General features: G+C 28.5%; 2 protein-coding genes and 1 long non-coding RNA gene across 6 annotated transcripts; 1 reads left to right on the plus strand and 2 right to left on the minus strand.

The window, feature by feature from the left end:
* Nucleotides 1–8,210: 8,210 nt before the first annotated feature.
* On the minus strand, nucleotides 8,211–14,124 carry LOC124419315. 2 transcript variants are annotated; one of them, XR_006940478.1, is made up of 3 exons: nucleotides 12,132–14,124; nucleotides 11,256–11,617; nucleotides 8,211–11,137 (listed from the first exon to the last, which is right to left on the minus strand). It is a non-coding gene; the product is annotated as an uncharacterized LOC124419315 (long non-coding RNA). The 2 variants fall into 2 exon arrangements; XR_006940479.1 differs by having other exon boundaries at nucleotides 13,018–14,107.
* Nucleotides 14,125–17,683: 3,559 nt separating this feature from the next.
* Nucleotides 17,684–19,755, plus strand: LOC111678637 (lysophospholipase-like protein 1). Of its 3 annotated transcripts, none has more exons than XM_046948053.1 (3): nucleotides 17,684–17,733; nucleotides 18,883–18,994; nucleotides 19,068–19,755. In XM_046948053.1, exons 2-3 carry the CDS (start codon nucleotides 18,904–18,906, stop codon nucleotides 19,679–19,681), a joined length of 705 nt encoding a protein of 234 aa, XP_046804009.1. In that variant the 5' UTR covers nucleotides 17,684–17,733; nucleotides 18,883–18,903; the 3' UTR covers nucleotides 19,682–19,755. The 3 variants fall into 3 exon arrangements, with proteins under 3 accessions (XP_046804009.1, XP_046804010.1, XP_023295811.2); XM_046948054.1 differs by lacking the exon at nucleotides 17,684–17,733 and adding an exon at nucleotides 17,824–17,865; XM_023440043.2 differs by lacking the exon at nucleotides 17,684–17,733 and adding an exon at nucleotides 18,483–18,822.
* Nucleotides 19,756–20,825: 1,070 nt separating this feature from the next.
* LOC111678638 (probable histone-lysine N-methyltransferase set-23) lies at nucleotides 20,826–22,454 on the minus strand. Its single transcript, XM_023440044.2, has 2 exons — nucleotides 21,643–22,454; nucleotides 20,826–21,581 (listed from the first exon to the last, which is right to left on the minus strand). Exons 1-2 carry the CDS (start codon nucleotides 22,340–22,342, stop codon nucleotides 21,415–21,417), a joined length of 867 nt encoding a protein of 288 aa, XP_023295812.2. The 5' UTR covers nucleotides 22,343–22,454; the 3' UTR covers nucleotides 20,826–21,414.
* Nucleotides 22,455–23,695: the final 1,241 nt, after the last annotated feature.

A 23,695-nucleotide genomic window follows, 5' to 3' on the forward strand; every position in this document is an offset into this window, starting at 1 on the left:
CGATCGGTATACTTTAAGGTGGGTATTGGACCAATATTTTTGTATGTTACAAACATCAGCACAAACGTATAATACCCTCCCCACTATAGTGGTGTAGGGTATAAAGATAGGCATTGTTATTTGTGCCTAATGGTAAATAAATTCATGTTTTCTTTCATAGATTTGTTTTTAGATCCGTCTGATATAAAATAAATATCAAGATTGTAATAAAAACAAAAATACATTTTTGTTTATTTTTTAACATTGAAAAAGCTTTTAACTATTTGGTTAAAAGCTTTTTTATTGTAATTTGGAATATTTATTGATTATTTTTCAGCTTTTACGACGTGATGTGACAAAAATTTCCAATGATGAAATTTGCAATATTATTAAAAATTAATTAGTCCATAGATTTATTTTGGACGGACATTGTTGAAAGTTTTTGGAATCGGAGAAATATTTCGACTATTTAATAACATTTTAGTTGTAAATAGCTCCTGTATACAAATAATATAAGAATTAACATTAATTAACATAAAACTTTTAAAAATGCTTATATAACCATAAAATTCAACACAAATAATTTTGACATACACAAAAATCGTTCATCCTAATTTTTTTAAAAATTGGTCCATGATTAGGCATAGCTTCCATACAAAGCCCACATTCGATATACCCATAAACAAAGTATAACAAGTAGTCCGACTCTCACATATAAGAAATTACTCTCTCACATCTACGAGTACCGTGTGAATTCGACTCTCTTGTGAGAAATTAAAACTTGTCAAAACACTCAAATGTTTAACTTACTTTTTTTGGCCACTTTTAAGGATCGTACGCGAAATTGCAGTTATCCACAAAAAAACTGCAATTTTTTTAAATAGTGTAATAAAAGTGCTTTAACTTTTAATTTAGAATTTTGTTTAATTTTCATGAACTGGAAAAAATTGTATTGAAAATTCGAACAAATTTAAAATTGTAACTTTATTATAAAACTCTGTGTGTTTAGAATGCACCAATACATATACATTTTTATTACTGACACATATTTAGATTTAGGTACTTTTTCACTAACACATGCTTAGAGTTAGGTACTGCTGTCAAAGAGTCGGACTACTTGTTATACTTTGCCCATAAACTTGGATATATAACTAAAATTTCGCCATCCTGATAATACAAATACACAAAAAACTTCCAAATGTACAACTACTGACCCTTCTGATGATAATACAATAATCGGTCATAACGCCAATATATAAAGCCGATATCCGAAAATCACTTTTTTCATTACATTTCTTAAAAATATTATTTGTTGAATTTCTGTGCTTTTTCTTCCACTTATCAACTAAAAAATCATAACTATCACCTAACTGAATAAATTGAATAAATTGCATAAATATCACATCTTTTTAAATAACAATATTTTACAATTCGAAGGTTGCACTTGAGAAAATTTATGTAATGTGACGTGACAGACTTTGAAATTCTATAAAAAAAAAACCCCGCTTAGAATTATTATTTTTTTTAAATTGAGTTCAATATACTAAACTTGATTTAGATTCAAAGTTTTAATTACTTCTGAATGCCAACTAAAAAGTTATCGAGATAAATCCTGTTTCAACGTGACATTTAAAAGTCTATGAAAGAAAACCGAAAATTTGCCTTTTAAGAATGTATGTTTTAAGATAACTATTATTTCAACAAATGTTTTCCGATTAAAGTCCATTTAAATATTAGCCTTTAAAATAATAAAAACTATTAAAAGCAAATGCTACTAAAGGTGCAAAAATATGCCTGAAATATTATTGTAACTTTTAATTCCGATTTCTCATCATAGTGATTAAGAAAAGCTTTGGGGTCTTTAATATAATAAAATTTGAATCTTTTTTTATAATAATAGAAGTTGAAATTTATTTTTGATGACTTTTAGTTTTTGAGCCACGGTGGACTTTTCGGTGGAAATGCCCATATGCTACAAGATTTTGATAATTGATTCATCTCATAGTTTAAAGAACTACATTAACAGAATTCCGTTTTACGCCCCCAAAAAATTAATTCCAAATTTCATTTCAAATATGCCACAGAAGTCAGATCACGCAGGTGGATTTAAACGGACTGTTGTGGAGTTTGAGGATCTTAAGATCCCGAACGGAATGTACTGTCAAAAGATAACCATCCAAGGATGAGTAGAGATCTTTCGACAAGTACTTGGACCGGTAGCCGCCCCATCGGGAAGAAACAGACGCTACCAATCGTGGGAGGGGTAGTTCTTAGTATGTGCTCGTCATGAGCACCTCATGTCGAAAAGGAACGGATAGTCATCTTGACTACCCGTTCCTTTTCGACGGATAGTCATCTTGACGCGATGGCGTATGTGAGATGACCCATGCAGGCCGTGCTGGTAGGTCTACTCATGACGAGCACATACTAAGAACTACCCCTCCCACGACTGGTAGCGTCTGTTTCTCCCTGATGGGGCGGCTACCAGTCCAAGTACCTGTCAAAAGATCTGTACTAATCCTTGGATGGTTATCTTTTGACAGTACATTCCGTTCGGGATCTTAAGATCCTCAAACTCCACAACGGTCCGTTTAAATCCACCTGCGTCTGTACCCACATTGGGCGGCTGGTGGTCTGCAAGTACATCACATGCAGAATCATTTACTTGACAGCAAGTATAAAATGCACACTGTTTCAATGTCCGACAAGAAATCGTGCCATGCGTATCCGTTAAGGGACCTAACAATTTCCGGAGACCCTACCCCCACGGCGAAGGCGACAGCCTGTGGTGAGTCGAGTGCTACTGCTACCTAGGTTAGTCCGTCGGAGACACCGGGTCAGGCTAGCCTGAATGCTATCGGCCAACATTTACTCTCCCACGATTGAATGGGGTAGAATTGAAGTTATCAGATAGTGCTAAAAATCTGGGAGTTATCCTGGATTCAAAACTATCATGGCATTTGAACACTCAATCTTGGGTGTCAAAAGGGGCTGCGGCCGCTGCCATGGCGCATAAACCCTAAGAATACCAAATGGCTCTTCGACATGGTAGTCTAGCTCATACTACTGAATGGTGCACTTGTGTGGTGGAAGTTTGTACACACACAGCAAAAGTTTAGAGGGAATCCTTCGTACATCAGCTCTGTTAATAACGGGGGCCCTTCGTACCACCCCACCAAAGGCTCTTTTTGTCATGATGGGATGGCTACCTATTGATCTAATGTCTCACGAGGCTGCGGCCTTTCGACTTAACACAATATGTCATCAGTCAGGTCACTCTACAATTCAAAATTGTGTAGGAGAGATCGCTGACAATATGACTACTGCATCGCAAAACCATATTTTGATAGAAGCTTTTTAGTGAATATCCAACTCGTCCCAAATGTGATGGAAACAATCATCTATGACGGATCGTATAAAGTGTTTACCGATGGCTCATAATCAAACCTTGGTGTAGGCGGTGGCTTCTACATAGCACATTCGGGAACGGAAGTCTCATTCAAGTTACCCCACCAATGTAGCGTTTTTCAGGCTGAAGTTATTGGAATATTGTTAATACAAACTTGTTTTTATATACTTTGTTAAATATTAAATGAATTTTGTAAATTTTGTATAAGTAGGTTTTTAAAATATTGTATGAAAAAATATTTAAAACTTTTTCATTCTGAAATAAAACTTTCAACATAGAAATACATTTCTACACTGAAAATAATCCATGCTTAACTTTACGAAAAAAAATTTCGTAACTACTTTTTTCGTAATATATACGAAAATTTCGTGTATAATACGAAATATTGTTTAATTTTTTAATTTTACGAAAGTACGAAAACCTGTCGTAATATCTTTTTTCGTATATATTAAGAAACTTTGTTTTCTTAAAATTTTAGAAATGTTTTTAAGAGAAGAAATTAAATCAACCTTCACAAAACTCTATTGAGCCAATTATTCAGTTTGGAATATTAAAATGGAATTAATTTTAATTAAAAAAGATCTGTGGGATGTTGTTTCAAAACCTAAAACCGCAGCACCGGATGCTTACTGGATAAAGAGAGACGAGCAGGCGGCAAAGGCATGAATTGGTCTCATGGTGGAAGATGCACAATTAATTCATTTCAAGAATTCGGAAAATACTTTGAATAATTTTTATTGTTATCGGGCCTCATTTGACCCTAGCCCCCATACACACTCCCCTTAGAAAATGACTTGATGGTCAAAATTAACTTATAATTACTTATAAAACGATAAAAATCTACATAAATGACTTTGTAGTAGACGTAAATTCATCTATCAAAATTTATAAGGATAGGCCCATATTTACCTCGTCTCCCCTATGAGCCCTCTTGTAGAAAATCTCTCTTTTTTTTCAACAATAAGTAAAAATATTCCTCAATAAAACAAATTAAATGCTTTATTTAAAAAAATTCAAAATTTTAACATACTGACTGGTGTAGGTTATCATATGGCCGGCAATGTCCGACTATAAATTCATACTTGTTTTCCTTTTTTTTGTGAACACGATATCAAATGTCTATTTTTAGACAAACAGAAAATAAAATAGTATTTGTAGTATTATTTGACGCACAATAAAACAACAAAGCAGTGGTGTAGTAGGAGTAGCATTCAACTGGTAGACGGAAGGTATTGAGTTTAACCCCAGTCTGTGTCGACTTTTTATTTTTCATAAATATTCTATAAATAACTCTACTAAAAAACAACTTATTTCCAACCAAATAATATTGACTTACTTTTGGAATATTTCAAACAAAAATAAGTACTTTTTCTAGTAGAATTGTAAGTACTTTACCCGATGAGTTCTGGTGATTTTTCTAGTGAATTTGTAAGCAAATATTTTGCTGGGCAAAAGATGTACAAATTGCATTCCACATACATATTACCAAAATTCAAAACAGGACGATATGTATATTAACATAATTAATTTAAAACTGGGGATAAAAGAAGTTTTTTTTTTAATTTTATTTTTGGAATAAAAGCAAACAGCTTTTAGTTCAATTGTTTGCAAAAAATAACCAAAACGAAAAAATAATTCACATGTACACATGCAAAATAAAAATAACCAATTTTGGTTAATAATAACCAAAGTGGCAACACTGGGTGTATTGCAAAAGAGGTACGTAATTTTAATACAAAACGTTGAACCCAGTACATACAAACAAGCCGTAGAATGTGACGAAAAGAAAAAATGGGTAGAAGCTATGAATGAGGAAATGAAATCATTAGAAAACAATAAAACTTGGAAGGTAGTACCATTGCCTGAGGGACGAAAAGCCTTTGGATGCAAGTGGATGTACAAAATAAAACGTGGTTTAGATGGTGAAATTTTAAAATTCAAAGCTCGATTGGTTGCGCAAGGCTTTATCCAAAAGTACGGTGTAGATTATGACGAAGTTTTTGCTCCTTTCATCAGACAGTCTACATTGAGAATGTTTCTAACAATTGCTGGTTCTAAAAACTCACAACGTCAAACACTACGACATAAAAACTGCGTTTCTAAACGGAGAAATTGATGAAGAAATATACATGCAGCAACCAGATAATAGAAAAGATAAAATGGTATGTTAACTACAAAAAAGTTTGTATGGCCTTAAACAAGCAGCACGATGCTGGAACACAAAACTGTTTGATGTACTTAAACAGGAAGGGTTTTTTCAAGGAAATGCAGATCCGTGTTTATTAAAAATGTAAATTAATAATGAATTTATTTTTATACTTGTCTATGTAGATGGTATTTTGGTAACAGCCAAAACTGATGAACATTTAAAAATAGTTGAAACGATACTTCAAACCAATTTTGAACACACAAAACTTGGAAATCCTTTAGCGGTTACTTTTTAAAATATAATGGTGGTTGTGTAAGCTAGTCATGTCACAAACAACAGTGTGTATCACTATCGTAAAATAAAAATATTTTGAAATTATTATATTGCCCTACAGATGAAATGCAAGCAGACATATTGACAAAACCTCTGTCTTATATTAAATTTTAAAAATTTAGAAATTTGTTGAAGTTGTATTTCTATAGAAGTATAAGCCATAAAACGGGCTGCAAATTGGCTCGGGTTTTATCGAATATACGGTATTAATATTCGAATTTATACCAACAGTCAGGCAGCCCTTAAGGCTGACGGAACTTAACAGCAGTTATAACAGGCCCCTGGCCTTTCGGACTCCATGCAAGAAGACTGAACTTACCCAGTGCCGATTTCTGCAGGAGCTGTCAGGATGAAGAGGAAGAATATAGTATAACTCAGGTAGCCAACCGTTTTCCCTCTTTTCAAGTACCACAAAGGGATCATTTACTAGACCCAAGTGTGTCCCCAGTGATGATATCGTGATGACGACCTGCCTACCTAACCTAACCTATGGGTAATATATTCTCTAACAAAACGATGCCAAAATTCTTAAATTGGTCTGAAGCGTATAAATATATTACCCATGAGACCATACGACGCACCATAAAAATATGCATTTGCATATTTTGGTTTCCCTGGTAATAATACATGCAAAGAAAAAATCTGAAAAACGATATCAATTGACAAAACCTTTAACAGAAATTGTATTTTCAATTACTATTTCTTACACAAACAATTTATTTTTTAATTTTGTACATAATTTAGGTAAATACAAAATAAAATGAACTCTGCACGATGGGGCGATTAATCATAATGAAAACTGATAAAACAAATGATATATCATTTGAAAGAATATACTATTTTGCAGAGATCTTTAGTTGAGTTCAAAGTTGATGAAGATTTTTTATGATTTTTGGAATTATATTCTTTTTTAACATTTTGCGGTTTTTGATTTTATTCCGATTAAACATATTTATATTTACATAGATTTTTGTAATCAGATTTATTTAATAACTGATTTATTTTTTTTTCTGAAATTTCTAAAACTTAAAAATTAATTCAAACTTAAATTACATTTTTTGGAGATGTCACCGTACTTAATTTAGTATAAATTAACTTTTTTAAGTAAAATTTTGGTAGCAATCATTGTTTTATATGGTTTTTGAAATATATTTTGTTGTCTAACCTATAAAACAGATGAATAATTTTAAAACACATAAGTATTACCCAGTATTAAGATAAGTATTACCCAGTAGTAAGATATTGGAAAACTAATAAATTTATATATTTATAACATAAATATGTATAGGTATGCATGCTAATTACTGGGAACTAATAAATGTTTAAAGTAGCAAAATTCACTTAATAATGTTTCAATATTGTACTTAACACTGTTAACATTCCTTAGAAAATTTCTAAACAATACTATAATTACCGAAGTAATGGATCATCTTTAAATAAATGATCTGAACAATAATACGAATCGCAATTTCGAACTACAATATCAATGAATGCATTCTATTACTTCGTAATTAAAACATTTTTTTTTAATTTTTAATAAAAATTTTTCGAAAATCAAAACCAAAAAATTAGATTTGCATTTATATTTTTGAATTGGTAGAACCTGTATTGATGTTAAAATTAACTTGTAAGCTTTTACACGTTAAGTCCTTACGTTTATAAATTTATATTTATATGAAATAGCCTTTGAAAGTTAACAACAAAACACTTATATTATCTAGTTATCGACTATTTATTATAATTATTTTTTTTGTTATAAATGGATTTCTTTTTATAAAGTTGCAAAACCGAAATTAATTCAAAGAAAAAGATCTCAATCCTATATCATATTACTCGTATCTTATATCGTTATATATATATATATATATATATATATATATATATAATATATAATATATATATATATATATAATTATATTATATATATATATATATATATATATATATATATATATAATATATATATATATATAATATATATTATATATATATATATATATATATATATAAATATATATAATATATATATATAAATATATATATATATATATATATATATATTATATATATATATATATATATATATATATATATATATATATATATAATATATATATATATTATATATATATATATATATATATATATATATATATATATATATAATATATATATATATATATATATATATTATATATATATATATATATATAATATATATATATATATATATATATATATATATATATATATATATATATAATATATATATATATATATAATATATATATTATATAATAGTTTTTGTTACTGAGCAGTTTGTATTTCATATATCTTTTGTAATTCTTCTATCATTTATTATTTTTAGTTGAGCAAAGAAAATATGAATAATATTTCATTGAAAATTGTCTAATTGACATAGAACAAATTACAAAGTTAAGTATGATTTCGCTTTATACATTTCGAACAAGTTAAAATCGAAATCTACTTTATAGCAATCCCAAAAATTTACAACAGATTTAAACGTTTTCCCTTGGAAACGGGTTTAGTCAAAAAAGCAGCAAGTTGATCATTTGAAGATATTCCAACAAACGAAACTTCATTTGATTGACGTTTTTCTCATATGTAATGGGGCCTTATATCAATATGTTTGATTCTTGGATGATATACTTCATTCGAGGCTATGTTTATTGCACTTTGGTTGTCATAATATACGTTAGTAGGAATTTGATCATTAAATTCAAAATTAAGTTCATTTTACAGCATTCTTAGCCACATGATTTCTTGTACTGTTGCCGATAACGTCATATATTCGGCCTCAGTTGTAAATAATGCAATGGTTGGCTGTCGATTGCTATTTTAGGATATTGCTGCATTTTGTAATAAATTAACGTAACCAGTAACTGATCTTCGATCTTCCAAATCATTACCCCAGTCAGAATCAGTGTACGAAATAAGATTATAATTACCATTAGTATAAAAATGTAACTTGTAATAAGTAGTTGCTTTCAAATATCGAAAAATACGTTTCACAGCTGTCCAATGAATTCAATGAAGGATCTTTATTAAATTTACTTAAAAAATGTACAGCTTGACTTATATCAGGACGTGTGCATTGTACAGCAAATAATCTACCAATTGCTTTTTGATAGGGTACATTTTTCATTGTGTCATCTTTACATTCGGATTTTGAAAATTCTTGATTAAGGTCCATCGGTGTAGATATCGGATAACAATTTTCCATTTCATAACTTTTTAGCATGTTTAGAATATATTCTTCTTGATCCAGAGTTATATGTTCATCAGTTTTAATTATACGCATTCCTAAACATCGTTTTGCTTCACCTAAAAATTTCATTTTAAAATTTTCCATTAAATTTGTTTTAAATAATTGACTAAAATCATTATGGTTAGTAAATAGGAGCATAAAGAGCCATAAAAGTAATTTCAAGTTTAGAACGTTTCATACCATATTTTTGTACAGCATCATTCAATTTATTATTCCAAATATGACTTTCTTGTTTCAATCCATAAAGTGCTTTCTGCAACTTCAAAACATGTCCATTGGGAACTTGTTGATATCCTCTTGCCACTTTTGGTTTTATCTTGATGAAAGTGCTTCTTAAATACTATTTGGTTCTTCTTCAGAGAGTTCAGCACAATAGCTTAACCAATTCTAAGAAGTTTTTTCTTTATTGGCTAGTCTTTCACTTCTTCTAGGAATGGATTCCCCTATTGCACCCTCATTACAACATTCAGTTTCCACAATTTGGCAATCAGTAGTTTCACTTGAGTCTAAAGGTTTTTTATATTATTGGAATCGTTAGTTGCCTCTATTTGGTCAGATTCTTCCGATTCCCCCACATCATTCTCATTAACAGAATTAAATGATAATGAACTTATGATGGAATTATTATTATCTTTATCATCAATATTATTTGAATACGTAGATACGTTTTCCTTCTGTGTGTTGTCACAACTGAAAAAATAATATTATTTTCCTTTTTCTGTAATAAATAAAAAGCTTTTTTATTTTCATCGAATTTAACGTCTCGACATGTTACGACTTTTTTTATTTATATCATATATACGTAACCTTTAATGTTAATGCCATATCCAACAAAAATGCCATTACATGATTTTGAATCCCATTTTTGTGCTTTTCTTCTTGGCATAACTCTTTATTCAAAGGGTTGACATTAAGGTCCAAACCAATTACCATACCATCGCTTAGCTGCTTTAAACCATCGTAATAGAGATGTGTAAAACGTTTACGCCATATTTCCATTGAGTCTTTGCCACTGGCATTAAATGCTTGATAGGGTTTTGGCGAATTTAATCTATACATGCCGTTCTCACATATAGCACTTCCAATCATTTGTCCATTTGAACCAAAAATATTTAAGCCATTCTTATCAAATACTATTCGATTACCACCACTACACATTTGACTCACTGATAATAAGTTTTCCGTTATGTCTGGAGCATATAACACGTTTTTAACTGGGATTACATATTTATCATATTCTCCACAAACATTTATTTCATTGTCATCCCTTGATTGCACCTGCTGTTTTTATCTCACCTTCATATGGTTCAAATTTCTTACAAATTTCTTTCTCCTTCGTCATATGTGCCGAAGCACCACTATCAATGTATTTTAATTTATTCTTCACATACCTGCCGCTCAATGCATAAAACGATGTACTATTCTTGATTTTTTTCTTTTTTCGTGGTTAGACAATTAGCTTCAAAATGTCCGAAGCCATTGCATCCAAAATATCATCGGTCTTTACGTTTTCGGCTGTTTCCTACTAAAACAGCCAAACCATTCATCATCTACAACAAAACCAATTGATCCCAATTTTTAGATGCAATTACAATTTGTGATACTTAATCTTCAATTGAAGAACAATCTTCCAATTTAATTGAACATAGCTTTTGTAACAAACCTGAATCCTGGAACAAATCCTTAAGAGTTTTCCATACATGGCATGTCTTTTCGCAACCTCTAAGGAATAAAATGTCCTAAGCCACTGCATCCAAAATATTTGCGTTCGGATTCATTTTCTTTTTGCTTTTTTTGAAACGTTTTCTTGGTTACTAATGCATGACAAGAACTTTCTACCAAGCGACATGACTTCCATGAAGTAATTTCATCTTGATTGAATCAGCTGTTATTTTCGTACCACAGCTTCCATGAGACTTTATCATCGGTCTATACGTTTTCGTCTGTTTACAACTAAAACAGCCAAACCATTCATCATCTACAACAAAAATTGCATCTCAAAAAAAATTTTTGAGATGCAATTGCAATTTGTGATACATAGTCTTCAATTGAAGAACAATCTTCCAATTTAATTGAACATAGCTTTTGTAACAAACCTGAATCCTGGAACGAATCCTTAAGAGCTTTCCATACATGGCATGTCTTTTCGCAACCTCTAACATAGACATAAAGTGACTTATCCAAAGATAAAATTACACGGCATCTTGCTTTTTCATCTTCTTCAGGTTTGTAGTTTTCCAAGACAACATCTACATATTTCCACAGGTTTTCGAATCGTGATTGCGTTTCCATAGCAATACTCCATGTTAGCCAATTCTCCGAACCAACAAGCTTTTCAAATTTCTCGATTTAATTAACCGCCATTTTAAGAATTCGTTAATTCTAGTTATTTCTTATGTTCATTTAATTAATAAGATTTAAAATTGTATTTAAAAATCTCAATTTGCTGCGCGTATACCTTTTAGTTTGGCAGAGAAAATATGAATAATATTTTATTGATAATTTTCTAATTGTCATAGAACAAATTACAAAGTTAAGTATGATTTCGCTTTAAGGCCCAAATAGAATACACAAGCGGCTTGACAAACATAACTTTTTTATTTCAACATACACTACACAAACATTGCTAGTACAACATTTTTTACGTTTTTGTAGTCTTGCAATGATACAGATTTAAATTTTTTTTCGAAATATAAGTTTTATAAAAAATGGTTGTTTATAAATATAAACAATACAAATGGATTGACAAAACTTCAATATGTTTGTGTAAAAATCAAAATTTTTTGTTTTTTGATCAAACAAACCGCAAGCATTTGTGCAAACACGACACACCCTCATACACAACACAACAGGCTAGCACAAACGTAAAATACTGGTAAGTTTGTCTAGCCGCTTGTGTAGTCTATTTGGCCCTTTATACATTTCGAAGAAGTTAAAATGTAACAATTATCAATAAAAAGTTGACAATATACAAAAATAAACACATATGTATAAAAACTGCGTGTGCATATTAATTCTATTTTAAATTTCATATTAATTAAGTTAAAACAATTATTACAAACTAACAAATATTACTAGCAAATTTATTTGAGTATTCTCATCCATCAGACAGTTTGTTGATGAGTTGATTTTTCGATTTGTTAGTTGTTGCTCGCTTATCAGTTTTCAATAAATAAAATTGCTTAATTAAACAAACAAAAATTGCCACTCAAAAAGCAAACTCATTGCGACCGGTTTTCATTCGCAGAATGAATTTTGTTTAGACGGTATTTTCCCAATTTATGCGAATTGAATTGAGAGGTAGAGAGTAAAGTAGAGAGATTGGATATGTTATCAACTAAACACACAAGTTTTTATAATAATAATAAAATGCAATGTCACGCTCACGTAGACATACTGGTACTTGTATATTTTTAACTAGTTCGAAGCCAAATATGTATATGTATGTGCGTATACAAACATAAATACATACATATGTATATATGTATATATGAATGAAATCAAATACCTGAATAAAGTTTGATTCTAACTAAATATAAGGGCTTTTATTAATGAATTATTATTTTAAGAAGTAAGGGTTTACTCACAATCTGTTTATAGACTAATTTAATCATTTGTTTAGTATTTAACTAACTTTAATTTAAAACGAAAATATACATAATACCTAAATTATATGAAATTTAATATTGTATTCATATTATGTAGACTGTTTCTAAAATGTAATTTTTAATTGTCATTGTTATATTTAATATTCCATGAATATACATTTTTAATTTACTACATATTATAACAAAAAACAAATATGAGATGACAATATTATTTGTACGCCGGCTAAAGAATTGTAAAATAAAAACATACCTTCAGTATCCATATGAGAATTTGAAAATCCACAATCAAGTCTTGCAACACGTATATTATTGCTACCGACATTATTGTTGTAAAATCCATTACTAAGATGAGGATAGAGATGTTGATTTGAATGTGTTGGATAAGGGATATTAGTTGTCTCTCTATTATGTTCTATACTCTGTGGCATTCTGTGTATTATATTCTTTACACCTACTTTGTGTTCTTTTTTTATTTGCTTGTTTATAATTTTACAATTTGAAATGGTTGGTCTCATTTATAGCAAATGCTTTATAATTACTGTATTACTGATTGATTGCTATTGTTATCAACTAACATATTATTTAATTTTATGAATGCTAGAACAAATAGCACAATTTTCCAACTAAAATTGTGCGATCAAAGTTCACTAAAGACAACTAAATCTAATTATGTGTTAAATATTGAAGGGGCTTTCAGCCATTAATCCATACGTAGAAAATTCTTATGATCGTTATCAATACAAAATTTTCAAATATTTGCGATATAAAATAAAAATATTAACGGCAGTGTACATACAATGATATTTACATAATCACAACAAAATCACTTTTAAAAATATGTTTTATTTTTTATAAATATTGTATTTTATGTAGGTTTGTACAAGTAAGTACTTCAAAAACTTGTCTTATATTAAAATGTATCGAAACACGAAACTAATGTTAAAAAATAAATATTTTTCCCGTAAATATGTACATTTAAACGCTTCCGGCGATAATACACATCTATTTCAATAAACTCATACAACAGAAATGATTTCATTCGTAAATACCTGTTCGTAAACACGAAATAACCAAAAACTTTTCTGTTAAAAAAAATGAAATACCAAAATGTTGAAAACGAAAACTTTATTATCTCGCTTGATACCTTATTACTTAAGTAGAGGAGTAAAAATCTGCAATGTCATGATGGCATTTTAAAACGTATATACTATACAAAAATGTACTATACATGTCAAACCAATTTTATTTGTTTACAGGAATGACAAGAATAAAATTTTTTTAAGTGTTAAAAAACTTTTTTCTCTTATTAAGAAAGATTAAATAATAATTATTGTACATTTTTTTAATACAATGAAAGAATTATAAACAGTAAACTTAGGAACACTTAAAACTATAATGTGTTGTAATAATTTGCAATAATGTTTTAAACACCATGCATTACAATAATCCAAGAGTTAGCTGCCCTTGAAACCATTACAAAAAAACAAAACAAAATCCGGTGATTTTAAGGTAATAACAAGTTAAGCCACATTTAACTGATTAGTAAGAAACCCACCCTTGTTAGATATAATTATATATATATATATATATATATATATATATATATATATATATATATATATATATATATATAAATATATATATATATATATATATATATAAATATATATATATATATCTATATATATATTATATATTATATATATATTATATATATATTATATATATTATATTATATATATATATTATATATATATAAAATAAATAAATAATAAAAAAGAATCTATATGAGGCCTAAATATTGGCCTAACCTTATAAATTTCTTATCCTTACAATTATAAATTTTGGTAGAGAAATCTACCTCAATAGTCATAGTAAAAATAAATAGAAGTGTTACTGAGCATAAGAAATATTACTTTCTCACATGAACAGGTTCTATGTGAATTTAATACACTTGTATGAGTATTTTTATTTTTGTTTACATAAAATTACAAAAAAATTAAAGTATCAAATTGTATCCAAATATATCATACTCTTCCACATTGCGAGTAGGTTGCAAAGGGTAAATGTACCAGTAGTCGGCAGTTTAACGTTTTGCTCTTTTTCAAACTATCCCCCTAAAGAATCGGAAAATGTTATTTAAATGATTTTTAGTTATTACAATTATGTGTTTAGTTAAGTTTTAGATCCACTTAATATTTTAGAAAAACAAATAACTATTTTTTATCAATTTGCAAATTTTGTTAAAAACACCACATTTTCCAATAGTCGGCACCAGTGTTCCTCAGTACGGCAAAAAATGTCCCTATAGTCGGCAGTAGCTTTTTTGTTTGTTTTTTTTATAGAAATTGAGTTATACAACCAATTTTCTATACAAAATAATAATTTTTGTTAGAGAAAAAAGTAATTTTTTATAGGGAAAAGTCCTATATGTACTGTTTTTTAAAGAAAATCTTGTATAAAAATATGCATTTTCTTATAGGAAAAAAATTAAACATAAGTTTCGTAGAGGGTATTATAATAAGAAGACTTTTCTATAGAAAAATTGTCCTATTAGAAATTTACTATAGAAAAAAATGTTATAATCATAATGTTTTTGTAGAAAAACAGTTAAGAAGCAATTTTTGGTAGAAAAAATTCAAAATGCAAAAGTTTTAATTAAAAAAAAAACTGTTTTACACATAATTTTTGTATAGAAAATTATATTCTGTAGAGAACATGTTAATCTGCTATAGAAAAAGCTATTATAGAAGTAATTTTCTATATAAGAAATGAGTATACACACAATTTTTAATAGAAAAACTGTTATACACATAATTTTTTGTATCAAAAAATTGTTATACCTAAAATTTTCTATAGAAAAAATTGTATACACATAATTCCCTATAGAAACAAATGTTGTACAATCAATTTTCTATAGAGGAAATTGTAATACACATAAATTTTTATAGAAAAAAGTGTTATACTTACATAAATTTATTTTACAAAAATAAATCTTATACATATAATTTTTGAAGAGAAAATTTTTATATAAAAATTTTTCATAATAATATACTCAATTTTCTATAGAGAAATTAGAAATTTTAAATTCCATATAAAAACAGATAAAAAAACCATTGTTAACATTATAATCGTTTTTGCATAAGATGGAAATAGTTTATTTAATATTGAGAATCATTTAAATGAAACTCTTTCTCACATTGGTCAACTGAAATTTAATTAAAATGGCTAATTTAAACAATATCGAAATATAATATCAAACAAAAACATTAAAACTTTTTAAACGATAGAATTTGTGTTTGTTGAGTTATATATATTTTAACTTGTATATTCTCTCGATTTAGATTTTTGACAGCAGAACTAGTACAAACGACATCTTAATAACATCTAAAAATGCGATTATATATTTTTCGCTTTTATAAACCAAATATTTCCTTGCAAATGATGACCCAGTTAAAAGTGAGGAAAGAGATGTAGAAAAGTCACTACGAATAACATATTCGAAGTACATCAAACTTTGGTGAAAAACCAATGAAATTAACATAATCATGTCATTGATCGAATTTGGTTTATTTTTGACATCCAAATATCGGATTTTTATTGCATCTATGAATAAGATTAGATGTAGTTCATAGTTGTCAAAACTGAACAACATCCCTCCAATGACACGCTAATGTAAAATTCATAGGTTTTTCACCAAAATTGGAAGTACTTCACGTATATTATTTGTGGTGAAAATTCTACTTCTTTTTCCTCACTTTTTTTGCTGGGCAGTTTCATTTCTATGTGCCCAAAAGCCGTATTTGTGGGGTACAGTTGAATGGAGGCTTAGCGACATTTTACGAAAAAGTAATCCACATTTTCAACATACCGTTGTAGTGTATCATATGGTTGGCCATGTCGGATTTTACTTATTGGATATTAAACATATTTTTGTTTATGACAAAAAATGTTTACATACAAAATGAAAAGCACGCGATTAAACAAAACAACTTGTTGAAATTGTCAAATCATCATGATCAATCACAAAGCTAAACAGTAATGATGGATCTCTTAATACGAATGTACAAAATTTTGTACGTTTATATAAAGGTATTTTATGTTTATATAAAGGTATTTTCGTATCATAATATAATTTTCTACTCTCGACGTAATTTCTAATTTGATTTTCAAAAATATTACTGATTTTTTGGCATACGGTCGTCTGAATTTTTTAAACAATTCAAAATCATTTCATTTTAAAATGCATTCGGTGTATATTTTATAAATGTAAAGTGCAAAAAACATATTAAAAAATAAACGAAAAGTTTCTTATAGGATCTCTGACGTCACACAATCTGCGTTCCTATTGGTTAATAATTTTCAGCTATAAATATAACAGTGGGACAATTTATTATTTTTATTTAAAGATTAATATTGTAACAATTTTTTTCATAAATTTACTTATTTATTGCATTTTTTTGTAAAGAAATATTTAATAATATTTTAAATACTAAAAAGCAAAATAAAATATATTTAAAAATAGCACAATGTACATATTGACTTTACTGGGTCTTTTTATATAATAATGCTTAGCACTCAATTCGTTAAATTTGATTTTAATGGTTTGTTTGATTTTATTAAACTAATGAATTTCCATAATTTTATTTATTCATTATATAATTGTAAATTTTAGTATTTATCGTATATGGCCCTATCATCGATCATTAAATATTCAAAGCCATTTTTCTCGAAATGAATTTTAACAAATCGTTAGAAATTTACATATATCGTCAACAGTAATATTTAATTGGAAAAAGTACCTTTTATAAAATGAAATTGTACTAACTTACGTTTTCTAGCTATCAACACTACGAAGCGGTGAATGTTTTGTTTTTTTATACTCAGGCAAATTGTATATTTTTCATGTTAGGGAATCTTGCATTTAACGCAAAAATTTTTTAATCATAAGGAAATATATATTTGTGTGTGTATTATTTAGATTATAATCGAATATTTTGTATACGATTTTAATATCAATGTTTTCCTTTTGAAAGTCTTTGAAAATTTACATATGCAGATCTATAAAAAAAGCAAATTAGACGTAAAATTTGTTACTGTAATCATATTTTTTAGTAAATTCTTTATCAAACAAAAACACAAATAAAACAGAACAAATAGTGAGTGGGAAATGACGTAGCACCGAATTATAAAACCAATGGATCTGCTGCTGTTTTTACTAATTAACCAAATATCTGCAACAAAACTTACTTGTGGAAGCACTTTTATTTCTAGGATGTAAAATAATAGCGTTACAAGTTACACTTTCTATAAAACTCTCAAAAAAATACCGACAAATTTTCGCAAACTATTGTTTTTCCAAAAACACAAACTTTGACATATTATCGACTGTTTTTCTTATTTATTTTAAACATTAAGTTGGCTGCAGTTCATATACATTCCCTTCATTTTTAACGTTGCCACTTTTATAAAATAAAATTTATTAAAAAGGCACCAACAATTAAAACAGAGAAATTGAAAAAATCAAAATTTTGTAAATATTTCTATACTTATCCATATATGGAAAATTGTTTTCATGTTTACTCGGAACTATTTTTATTTCAACTTTTAATTTTTTATGTTCACTTTATCAGCAATATCTATGCATTTTGTTTTTTTTTTCACAAGAGGTACCAAACTGAAAAGAGTTTGAATATACTAGCTTGTGCGAAGAAAATGTAATTTCCATTATGTACAATATTATAAAAGTCCTGATAATTTCATATTTTTCGTGATATACATTTGTTTAAACTCAAGAGAAATAAATTAAAAAGAGTTTTTTGGTGTTTTGACTTATTTTATCGGTATTTTAGCGGTAACGGTAGTAGTGCTGAATAGGTTTTTTAGCGGTAACGATAGCATAGCGATAACGGTTGCCAACCTTGGGATAAATTGAATAGGCCTTGCATAAATTAGTTTATTATATTCCGACTCCTCTGTGAAACCATAATTTGTAGCAATTTGACAACACTGTTTAGAACTGTAGGGTTTATCATACAACACAATTCTAACCTTGGTATTTTTAATCTTCATATTCTAATATATATAGTAACATAGACAAATATTTATGTTTCAGTCTTGTAGCAAATAAATTTTAATGTCCCTACGAAAAATGAAGCTATTGGTTAAACACATCAATCCCACGTCGGGTTCACATAATGCGTCTGTAATTTTTCTACATGGTTCCGGTGAGTTATCCGTTACAACATAACTAGCTATACAACTCGTGTTTATAAAAGTGTTTATTAATTATGTTTACAGGAGATACTGGAAGGAATTTAATTGAGTGGGTTAGATTTCTACTGGGTCGTGACATGGAATTTCCTCATATAAAAGTAATCTACCCTACCGCTCCATTTAAGCCATACACTCCACTTGGCGGCCAAATGTCAAATGTCTGGTTTGATAGGGAATCCATATCTATTGAAGCAACTGAAAATCGCCAGAGTTTAGAAGATATTTATCAAAATGTCAATGAAATGATCAACGCAGAAGTTTCACAAGGTGTACCCGTTAACCGAATTATAGTTGGTGGCTTCTCGATGGGTGGAGCTTTAGCAATGCATGCCGGATATCATTTGAACAATAAGCTGGGCGGCGTTTTCGCATGTTCCTCATTTTTGAATCGTAATTCAATTGTTTATGAATCACTTAAGAACAATCCAAAAGATAATGTTTTACCAGAGCTTAAAATGTTTCACGGCGGTCGGGACACATTAGTACCTATTGAATGGGGAAAAGAAAGTTTTGATAACTTGTCGAAACTTGGAGTGAAGGGAACTTTTACTCCTCTGAAAAACACATTACATGAACTGAAAAAACAAGAGCTATTGGATTTGCAAGAATGGATTTTACAAAAATTGCCACCACTTTAATAATTGTGTTATGTAAAAATTTGTATGTGACAATTAAAAAATTTATGTTAATAAACGAAAAAGTTAATTTTCTACAAGAAGACCATAATTAAAAAACATGTAAAGATACGTACACACTATAAAATATTTAACGAAGTGACGAAATCCAAATTTTGATTTCTTTTAAATATTTTTATTGACATTTTTGAAGACATCAGTTACTTTTTCGAAATTTTTTGCAGTTGGAAAAATCACGGGGAATAAAAAATAAATTTACAAAAAATAGTTGTTACATATTTCTCATATTTACTATGGTTGTCAATTATCGTGTTAAAAATTATTCAAATATATACTAACAATATTTTTTATTTGAATAATTTTTATTCGAATAATTTAAGAAAACAAATAAAACTTGCCAAACACTTCCAAAATCTTAAGATACGGATAAAAACGGGTTTGCGTACATTAATACACTTATAAGTAACTCAGTTCAATCTCAACCTATTTTTTCAGTAGCGTAACTCTTAATTGTAATTCCGTTTCTAACACATCTAAATATTGGCTCCTTATTATATTTTAAAACGATCTAGCAGTTCTGTTGAAAACACGATAGGACAAGCTATAACTGCGCGGTTGACAACGAAATTCGAAATGTACAATTGTTTAAGGTACAAAAATGTTTTTGTAAAATATTATGAGGATCGGTCAATAATCGATCCTTCTAGCAACTAAATTCTACATAAATAGGTTTTTTGTTGTACGATAAGCATTTTTATGTTTCGACCCGTTTGTAGAACTTGCAAAAATATCAGAACATTTTGATCTTTCGTAGAAACAAATCACAATTTCGTAGAAACAAATCGCAATTTCGCAAACAACCTTCTCACATTGTATTAGCGGTTGTATCGTGTATGCCTTGCTCTAGTAACTACCTGTTTCACTTATTGCAGGCAACAAAAATGGGCCGATTTTGATGGAATAATTTTTTTATTGTATATGACTTACCCCTCATTTTATAAAACGAAACTTTCGTTAACGTAAAAAATTTGTATGAAAAATACTGGGAAATTATTGAAAATTTGACCATACAAATTTCCATACAAATTTTTTTGAACGTTTGCCGTTTGGTTTTATAAAATGAGACCATTAGTAAAGTAACATTATGTTGATTAAAATAATTTTATTCTCTATAAACAAAGTTTAAATTTTAAAATTTTAATTTTTGACCGTGACTTAGCAATCTGTTTTTGCAAAAAACTTCCCTACTTACGAATGCAAAAACAGTTTCTTTAATGCTATTCGAAGGCGTTTTTCTTTATTTTTTTTTTTTTTTGCATAAGATATTTTTGTTAATAGGAAAGCAATAAGAAAACTTAAAAGAAATTACTAAAATTTAATGGTTTATGATTAAAAACTATTTAATTTATATATACAGACATTTTATTAAATTAGTTTTAATAATTATCTGAATTATACACTAGAAATGTATAAAAAGATGAAATAGCCATATAAATAGCATGACATACCCGAGTATGTTGGGTATTGATGTACGTAATTTTGCTCGGGTATAGACAAGACGGTTAACATTGCAAAACAGAAATTGTTATAAATTGCAAAAAGTAGTAAAAGATTTGTTTCAATTATGACATATCTTTTGATTTAGTATTCGTTTTACAAACAAAAATTAATGTAAATCTTTGTAATATTAATCGAATAATTTTTGTTCGAATGAGAACACTAATATATATACATATTTATAGAAAATCGGAATTTGGCAAATATTGTAAACAATTTTTAGATCCACAAAGACATGGAATTTTATCGTTATTTGATGTATTTTCAGTTTTACTGTAATTTATGCCTTCACTATAGTTGAAACAAATTTCTTCACCAGCATTGATGTACCGTCTTGAGAAAATTGCTGAAAAATAAATAAAACGATAAAATTATAACTATATAGGTACAATCTTATTATATATTACCAATTTTAGGTATTGGACAATCAATCCGAACACTAACAATTTGGCAATTTGGTTCACAGCTGTGATTCAAATAACGTCCAATGTTTCCCTTCTTACTGGGATTCACAATGGTCAATATTTCCTTGTCATTATTGTTGGCATATGAAGGTAAACATGATTCTTTTAAAATCAAAACATAATTCATTTTTTGTTCTATATCGTTTTTTCTTAAAACTTGTTTGGCTTCATGTATTGTTAACAATTCTCCAGCATATTCACAAATAAATGCCCCTTTGGGTATGTCTCGGGTAGTTATTAAACCTTTCGAGCGATATTTTGCAGAGTCAACTATTTTTAAAAACTTTCGCGGACCGAATTGCACTAAACGATTTTTGCATTTTTCAGGCTTGCAGGTACACATATGAGTACATTCGTATATTAAATCTGGTATGTTTAAAGAACTGCAAAGTACAAGTTCTTGGAATGTTTCGTCATGTCTGTAGTTAGAACCATGTATACAATTGGAACATTGCGGTTGAACTCTTTCACAACATTCACACTTATTTAGTAAAAGGGTGTTAAAAATCTGTTGTAGATGTATGAATTCTTCACGGCGATTAATATTACTTTGAACTTCCTCGCTGAGAACGTTTTCCAAAATGTATTCAATATCATTGTCTATATGGTCATAATCATCAACGATTTCACACGACAAATCCATGCAGTATTTACAATGTTATTTAAATTTATATTCAAAACAATTGTTCTGCTTTTATTTAATCGCAAAGTAAATTTACAAGATTGACGTTTGCAAACCTATTATCAGCTGAGCTTACCCCCATAACATGCAAATTCATACAAGGTGGTATTGTTCAATCAGCTGATTGTCAAAGTTTGTTATTGTTTACCAAGGCGAATTCATACAAAGTGGTCGCAGTTCTGCAACAACTAGGGTTCTATAAAATCGACTTATAAAGTCGAAAAGTCGCAGTCGACTATTTTGTTCCAAAAAAGTCGAAAACTTGACTCTCGTCTGTGAAAAAAGTCGACTTTGTTATAAAAGTCAAAAAAGTCGAAAAATCAAAAAAAGTCGAGAAAAGTCGGAAAATGTCGAAAAAAGTCGAATAGTCGGAAAAAGTCGAAAAAAGTCGGAAAATGTCGTTAATGTCAAACTGGTTTCATTTTCTATTTGTGAATTTTGTGAATAACGTGAAATTGTGTGATTACGGTATATTTTTGAGTTTTTAATCTTTAATGTTTAGAATACGGTACTTTAAAATGTGCAGAATATTGTTTGTATTTTAAATCCATTTGATATTTATAATATTATTCCATTTCATATTTAAAATATTGGTGGCAGTTTATTTGCAGAATTTTTTTTGAAAAATTTTGCTTTGTTTGTTTGCTTTTTGTTTGCCTTTTGAAAACGTCACATTTATGCTGTTAATTTCATTGATCTCTTTAAAAAATAATACTACACGAAATTAGTTTATTTTTAAAAACATCAAATAAAATTACAAACAAATTTATAAATTTGAATGTGTTTGTAATTTTTTCAAAAATGAAATTAAATGAATTCGCCGTACTTATGGTTTTTGACATCTACGTAAACCAAATGCAAAAACAAAATACATGTAAAATGTTGTCACAGGGTATATAGAGACGTCACGAGAAAAAAGCTATTTCCCTCTCTTTCGCACAAAACGAATTCAATGATTTTTTAGCCGTATTTTATATACCTCTTCTCACCAAACAATTTCAAAATCAAACAAAAGCTGATTTAAGACTTTTTCAAATATCAAAAGTGACATCTCTGTATACTTTGTGATGTTGTTGCAGAGCTGCCATCATCTTATCTGAATTCGCCTTGACTGTACCTTATAAAATTAATATACCAAGGCGAATTCAGATAAGGTGGTGGACTTATGTCAAAAACCACAAATACGGCGGCGAATTTTTTAAAGAAAAATTATTGTAAAATGTTTATATTATATTAAAAAATTAAGATAAAGATATTAAAATTTGTGAGGAAAATATATTCTGAATTGAATAATGGTTATTTCAAGCGAAAAAT

Source organism: Lucilia cuprina, chromosome 4 (assembly GCF_022045245.1).
Source record: "Lucilia cuprina isolate Lc7/37 chromosome 4, ASM2204524v1, whole genome shotgun sequence".
NCBI lineage: Eukaryota > Metazoa > Arthropoda > Insecta > Diptera > Calliphoridae > Lucilia > Lucilia cuprina.